Source organism: Pteropus vampyrus, unplaced genomic scaffold (assembly GCF_000151845.1).
Source record: "Pteropus vampyrus isolate Shadow unplaced genomic scaffold, Pvam_2.0 Scaffold1, whole genome shotgun sequence".
Taxonomy (NCBI): domain Eukaryota; kingdom Metazoa; phylum Chordata; class Mammalia; order Chiroptera; family Pteropodidae; genus Pteropus; species Pteropus vampyrus.
Genome location: NW_011888782.1, coordinates 41,458,033 through 41,465,358, shown reverse-complemented (window position 1 = coordinate 41,465,358; position 7,326 = coordinate 41,458,033). Strand labels below are relative to the sequence as shown.

Here is a 7,326-nt window from a genome sequence, read left to right as displayed (position 1 = left end):
CTAGCCAAACCCTCAGCCTTCACAAATTCTAGATTCAACTTTCACTTGACACACTGAGGCGAGAACAGTTTTCGCTTGGGACAAGATGAACTTGGGGCAAACTATCAGAGGGAGGACCTAGGAAGGATCTTTGGAATAGTCTGAAACTAACAACCTCTTTTTCTGACTCTATACACACCAAGGTTTTGACAAGCCTGGGGCTCTGCATTACTTCCAATATTTTCCATTATGACTGTATGATAAAGTCCAGCCTGTTTTTCATAATCCTGCTGACTACAGCAGTCTGCAACTATTAAAAGCCTTCACAGACCTGGAGTTGGCTTAGAAAAGTGCCTTTGCAAAAGAACAAAAAGTAACATTTATATTCAAAGACGAGAGAGGCAGGCTCTTGTTTTGGTACTGATGGACTGAAAAAGATTGTTTTTGGGGGTCTAAATTTCAAATTTTTTATTTTCTTCTGATGAAATTTGTAAACAAAATACCAACACTAAAATGAGGGCACTTGAGCCAGGAAAGGGGGGAGTGTCTTGTCCAGCAGATCAAACCCTCTTCCAAACTCCACTGAAAAGAAGTATCTGTGAACTAGCACATGACCCTACGTGGTATGCCCGTGTCTAGAATCCCTCAACCTCCAAGTTAACAGGTATGTGTGAGGTTTACACCAAAGATTCAGATTTCAGAATTAGCTTCTTTTAAACCTTACGCTAGTACTGGTTTAGTCTCTGGAGAGGGGAATAAAAACACCAAACAACTCTTTTTAACAGACTACATTACCCATTAATACAAAATGACTCAATATATAAATATTGTAGTTTGAAACTATACCATTCAAGCTGCTTTGAACATCTGCTAAGCCTAATAAGAAGTTGGTTTTAATTTTTGCAATAAAGAGATCCAATTGAAAGGTAAATCACAGAGGGGAAAAAAAGTAAAAGTTTAAGCAACTCCATACATTTGAACTTTGACTCTCTGCAAAACTCTATTCCCCCCATCCAGTAAAGGAAATCACATTAAACATCAACATTTAAAAACTAGTACCTCTTTAAAAATATTTTTAAAAAGCAAAACATCAGAGCTACTTGCCTTTTGGCAATTTCTGTGCATTTCCCAGGGCTAGTGCAATACTTCCACAGAGAAGTAGACACCCCAAGCTGGAGAGCATGTTGTATTTGCCACCTCACACGGGGAGTGATGCTGGTGGGGGTCCCGCAACCTTGGAGCTGCATTTAAGTGGACTCTCCCAGTGACAGAGGCGGGCGGCTGCACTTAGCTGTGCTGTGGGCTTACTCATAGGGGGTGGAGACAAAATGACATCACACCCTTTCTCACACACACCAAAAAAAAAAAAAAAAAGAAAGAAAGAAAGAAAGAAAGCACAACAGCAATAACATATCATCACATTTCCTCCTAGGTTATAACTGCCTCTAAACTTCCCTCTGTGATATAAAAATTGAAATTATGGTCAATCCATATTATGAAAGAAAAAGTACTTAGGCGATTTTGAAACATTTGATGAACTATTTTGAAAAGTCTAGAAAAGACATACTTAAAACCATTGGAATGTTAAAAATATAAAATGAAACCTTATTAGGAAGGAAGCTATTTTCAATTATCTAGTACACCAATCCACTTATGGAGTAAACTCATAAAAATATATTTTGAACAATTCTGAAGTTTTAATATTATGAGAAACATTTAAGAGTGAGTAGTTGGCTATACAGCTATTCATTATATATAGAGAGATACATACAGATTCTACAGATATAGATGTATAGTGCACAATTCACTACCCCTGATTGATCCACAGTTTTGGGCCATGTTCTGTAACAGTATCTTTACCTACATTATTGTAATTCAATCTTCACAATGGCTGTACAGGAGATATAGTACTATCCTCACTTCATCAGTGAGCAAAACTGAGGCTTAGACAGGTTAAGTGTCCTAACCAACTTCTGCATTCTAATAATTAATAAGTTGATGGGCTTTAGAGTAGAACTGACCAGGGTTTAAATTTGGATGTTATGTGCCTTTGAACAAATGTCTCCATCTATATCTCATCAACATGGCTTACATTTAAGTGCTTGTTCTATGTCAGGAACTGATCTGATCAGTTCACATATATTAAAACATTTATTTCTCAAAGTAACCTAGGAGGCTGTTATTGTCATCACTTTACAGATAAAGATTAAAAAAACAAAACAAAACTGGGCACAGAGAGGTTAAGTGACAGGCACAATGTCACAGTGCTAGTAAGCAAGAGGGCTGGCATTTTAATGAGGCAATTTAACCCCAGAGCTTCTACTCTTAATTAGTAAACTTTAAATTCTAAAATAGAGATGATAGTACCAATTTCATACATTTGCTAGCAGGATTTCTGGATAGTACTCACTGTAGTGCTTGACCCACAGGAAGCATTTAATAAATAGTTACTTCAAACAACAACTGTAATGACCATAATAAATCCCCCAATTAGGTAGAACTATGATTCTAACCTGGGTGTTTGTACCTCCAAAGCCAATGTGTGTCCTCTCTTCCCCACATGACATCACCCTGAACATAGGTGTTGCTGGAATGGCTAAGTTAATAAAGTGCTTTAAATGTTGTCTGTACATTTATATCGACTCTTTGAAACTAGCTTATTTCATGGGGCTGCTGTAGCTGAACCAAAACAGTAAGAGAAAAATGGAATAACACTGGCGAAATTAAATTCTAGTTGGAAAACTTACCAGAGCAAAAAGGAAGAATAGAAAAGACAGCCCCGTACTCCAAATAAAGCGTGAGAAGGCACATTGTTAAAGTCATTTAGAGCTGGCCCAGTCTAAGCTTTCACCATCGGAATGCTCTGGCAATGGCTACGGAGGGGATTGGGTTATTTAACAGGTCTTTTTCATGTCTAATTTTTTACTTGAATAGGCAGCTCTCTCAAACCTGAGTTTGGACATTTATCCAGCTGGCACTGCTGATTCTGCTCCTATATGCCATTGCCATTAAGTTAAGCCAGTGAGGCCACTGGGCTAGCAGAAATGACAGGTTTCTGAAGGGGGAAAAACAGCAGAAATATTGAAAAGAAGGCTGGTTCTTCAAAACAGCATGAGGGGCTGATCCGAGGGTTAGGTCATGGAATTAAGGAATCAGTCTCTCTGCTTGGCCTGCAGGCTAAGTCTAGTCTACATTAGTGGTCATTATTTGTGGTTTGGAATGAACTGGGAGCTAATGAGAGGAGGCATAAAGAAACAGACCACGTCACAGGACACATTTCACCTTCTCAATGAACAAAAAGTTTGCTGTCATGCCAGAGTCCCAACCCAAATACTGCAGACAAATTCTCCTGAAGAACTATAAGTGCCTTGCTATATGGAATAAAACTTCAGGGCTGTGGTCATGTAATCACTGGAGAATTTAAGGCCATTTTCAAGAAAGAACTGCCTTCTGATCCTGGGTACATTGGAGACAATAGCTGAGGAGTAATTTGTGTAACCCTGTTAGGTCTCGATTGTCACGAGAGAACGCTAAGCCCTGGTTCAAATGCCTCTGCAGGCACTTGTGTCTGTATTTATCTGGAAATAAAGAAATGTAAAGCTTGTGAGATCATAGAATATTGAATTAACTGTCACCAATACCTGTAAAACATTGTTTTATACATTTATGCAAACTCACAGAATGTATAAAATAGAGAGTGAAACAATGTAAAATATGGACTCTGGATGATAACAATGTGCCAAGGTAGGTTCATCAATTGTCACAAATGTATCACTCTGGTGGGGGATGCTGGTAATGGGGAAATCAGGGGGTATGAGGTATATCTCCATGTGTGGGGATAGAAAATAGGTATATGGAAAATCTCTGTACCTTCAGTTCATTTTGCTGCGAACCTAAAACTACTCTAAAAAAAATTCTATTAAAATTCTTGTTGAGAGAACACTTAGAAAGAACTGCTGGAAAAAACACATAAAATGTATATATATTTTCTCTCTATTCTGTGAAGGTAGGAACAATGCCTTTTGTTTATTACTGTGCACAGTACATATGATAAGACATATGCAGTAAGGATGATGAGTAAGTATCAAATGAAGCACAGTTCACAAATTCCTTCAGAGAGTCTAAAGGTTAGTTCTAAATCAACCAGAGAAAGCTAGACTATGATTGGATCATATAGTTTCTCAGAGACAGTTCTCCAAGGGTCCCTCATGTTTCTATACATATTATGAGAAAGAGGCACTGATTCCCTGTGCTCCGGATTATCTTTTGAAGAGTATTGGTACAGTAAACAGCTTAGGAAGATAAAAGTTTGTTCATTGTCCCATATAATAAAGGTAATATCTCCCTCTGGGGTGAAGGGAACACTTACTCACTGCCTATAATCAAAGATGAAGTTCCCTAAGCTCAAGGCTCCTTTCCTGTATTGTAACTAGAGGCATGTGCAGGTAACACCTGTACCTCCTATGGGAATCGGGGCTCTTAGAATGGCACAAATACAGATATTCAGGCTACTGCTATTACTATGAGTAAATAAACAGTCCTTTGTCTTTGACCCAGGAGTCTTGTGTCTCCTGCCAACATCCATGAACTGTGCATGTTAGCTTGCACGTATAGTAAAATATCAACCCTTCACAGTTCTTGGCAATAGGATTGACCCACACCAAAATATTTTATTAGATAATCTTTGGTATAATGCCATCATCTACATTCATATCCATTATAAGAATCAGCCATGAAACTATTGTGCATAGAAGACTGTTGCTATACATTGCTTATTAAATCATGTAGTGTCTTCATTATAAAAACTCTGGAGAAAAAAACTGACTGTTTCTTATGGGAAAAAAGGTTGTAATTTTTCCTGAGCAACTGTACTTACTTCGTGACACAGTAACTAGGTTTCTTGTTCTGTGTTGACTGCTAGAAAACCAGAGCCAAATGTGTCCCCCGCCCATACTAAGTGTATAATTCTCTGTGATATGCATGTTTTGGCATCATTCCTGATTTTATTTTTCATCCCCACCCTTATTTGTTTCTTATTTTACTTGGAGTCTTAATTTATGTAGTTTTTTTTAAGTTGCTTTCATTTATTTTTTCTGGAGTAAGGTGAAGGATAAACAAACTCCAAATGCAGGAGTTGCATCAAAAAACGTGTCAGATTTGGTAAATGGGAACATGAGAACTGGTTCCCAATGCTTTCTTTCCTATGCAACAGTAGACTCTCATGGAATTTTGGTATAATGATTATATAGCATCATTTCTTTATATATATATATATTTCTCTTTGAGAAAGTAGGTAAAGGCAGGAGGACATTCAGAACTCTACTCTAAATGAGTGTTGTATTTTTCAGTCATCCATTTGACTTTTTAAGTGTTCAACGTTAACTCCATTATTTCAAACAAGACTTCCACTAAAACTTATAATTTTTTCAAAGCTTAGAGGTAAACTCTGCAGTCATTTTACCTATCAGTTATCATTCTTTAGTCTCTCATACATAAGGTTCTACTGTGAGATTTTTTAAAGGCTTGTATATCTACAGTTAACAGTATGCAAAGATATGCTGTGGTTTTCTAGAAGATGCTACTAAAAATTTTTATTATGACTCATATTTGAAAAAAGAAACCCAGTGTTCCATGTTTTCAGCCCAAATGTTGTTCCTATAACTACTGAACTGAACAAGATCTGTGATCCAATTGAACGCATATCCTGCTCCAATGGGGGTACATCTGGCCAGAGCATGAAGTTTTTTTCACCAATGCTTTTTATATATCGCAGTGAAGTACTGCCCCTTGCATGCCCAAGTGATGCTTGTAGACCATTCTTTAGCTTCTCTAAAGGCATCTTGGCCTCTAGATTTTTGGCTTCATAACTTGAAGTAATTAGTAAGTTATGCTTATAAAAGAGTATAAAGAATTCTTTCCTCCTACTACATTGGAAACTTCTTTAAGACCTAAATTATACATCGCTGAGCTATGAGGCTTGCCTTTCTTGTTTCTCTAAATTCTCCTTTCTTTGCAGAGTTGCCAGGTACTGAGCTGGGCTTACATAAGTGGAGGGAATATCTCTTACCTGAGCTTCAAATAGTGAAAAAATTGAAGGCATCAGTGCTGAGTGGGAAATATAAACCAATAAACCAGAGTAGGGACTCTGAACAGGAAGATTTGTCAGAGGAGGTCCTGAATGTAGCATATGACATCAGGGAGTCCAAGAGCATGAGTAATGTAAGCAGGCAGCAGGTGACAAGTGAGAGGATGGTGGTCCTGAGAATATATCCTAAAGGAGCTTTTGCCAGTAGGCTGACATTTACACATTATTGCATGTGGTATATGGTAGGCCTGATGTGTTTTAAAGGCTGGAATGGAATAGCCATGATCATGGTCTCCTAAACAACAGAGTCCGGATTTTTTACTCTATTATTTAATTGAAGTGACACTTCTCTGGACACTGCCCAACTTCACTGCATTGTTTTTGGTTGTTTTGGATGACCGGGCTGCAAGCAGAGTTAATTAAATGCTTTAAAAATATTGCATTTTGAGTTTGAGAATTACATCATGTAATAATGTCTCTTAATAAGAGAATAAACAGAGATAAGGAAATGAAAAAGAAGAACCCCATTGAAGCGAATTAGGATACCTTTCTCTCACAAGACAGGCATTTGTGGGTTGTTTAGGCTATAGCTACTGAGAAATAAAATATAGAACAGTAATCAAAGAGAAGGATACATTCTAAATCTAATTTAAAAGTACACACTGATACAAAAGTAAAGATGCAGTAAATGGATCTAAAGTGAGAATAATAAATTATTCTTAGAAAATGACAGCTTACAATAGTTGAATAATTTGAGTATTTAAAATAATCACTGACAAGGACAAAAGTGCATAAAGTTTTAATATGTGATGTTCTGTGTTTTAACTTTGTGACACTCTATTTTCTTCTAATCTCTATCTCTACTCCAGCTTTAAAAAAAAAACTTGTGTTTGAAGTTCAGGAAAAAAGTAATTTTATGTGATAATTAATGCTTTAAAGATATTGTAAAATCGAGTTTGAGAATTATATTGTGTAATAATGTCTCCAATGAGAGAATAAACAGAAATAAGGAAATGAGAAGAATTTACTTGATCTGTACTTGTGCTGTTCAATATAGTAGCCATTAACCACGTGTGACTATTTAAATTTAAAATTTAATTAACTAAAAATTCTGTTCTTCAATCACAGTAACCATATTTCAAGTGCTCTGTAAGTCATATGTGGCCAGTGGTTACCATATCAGACAGTTACAGATATAAAATATTGCGGTTCTGTAGTCAAGCATTGATTTTGACCATGTTAACCAGCTGCCGACTCTACTA

At 36.8% G+C, this 7,326-nt stretch overlaps 1 protein-coding gene across 1 annotated transcript in view; it reads right to left on the bottom strand.

The window, feature by feature from the left end:
- ABI3BP (ABI family member 3 binding protein) overlaps positions 1-1,162 on the bottom strand; it is a 237,092-nt gene extending 235,930 nt beyond the window's left edge. Inside the window, 1 exon segment of the mRNA XM_023527700.1 lies at positions 1,084-1,162. Coding sequence (XP_023383468.1) covers positions 1,084-1,162 — 79 coding nt within the window.
- Between the last annotated feature and the right edge of the window lie 6,164 nt (positions 1,163-7,326).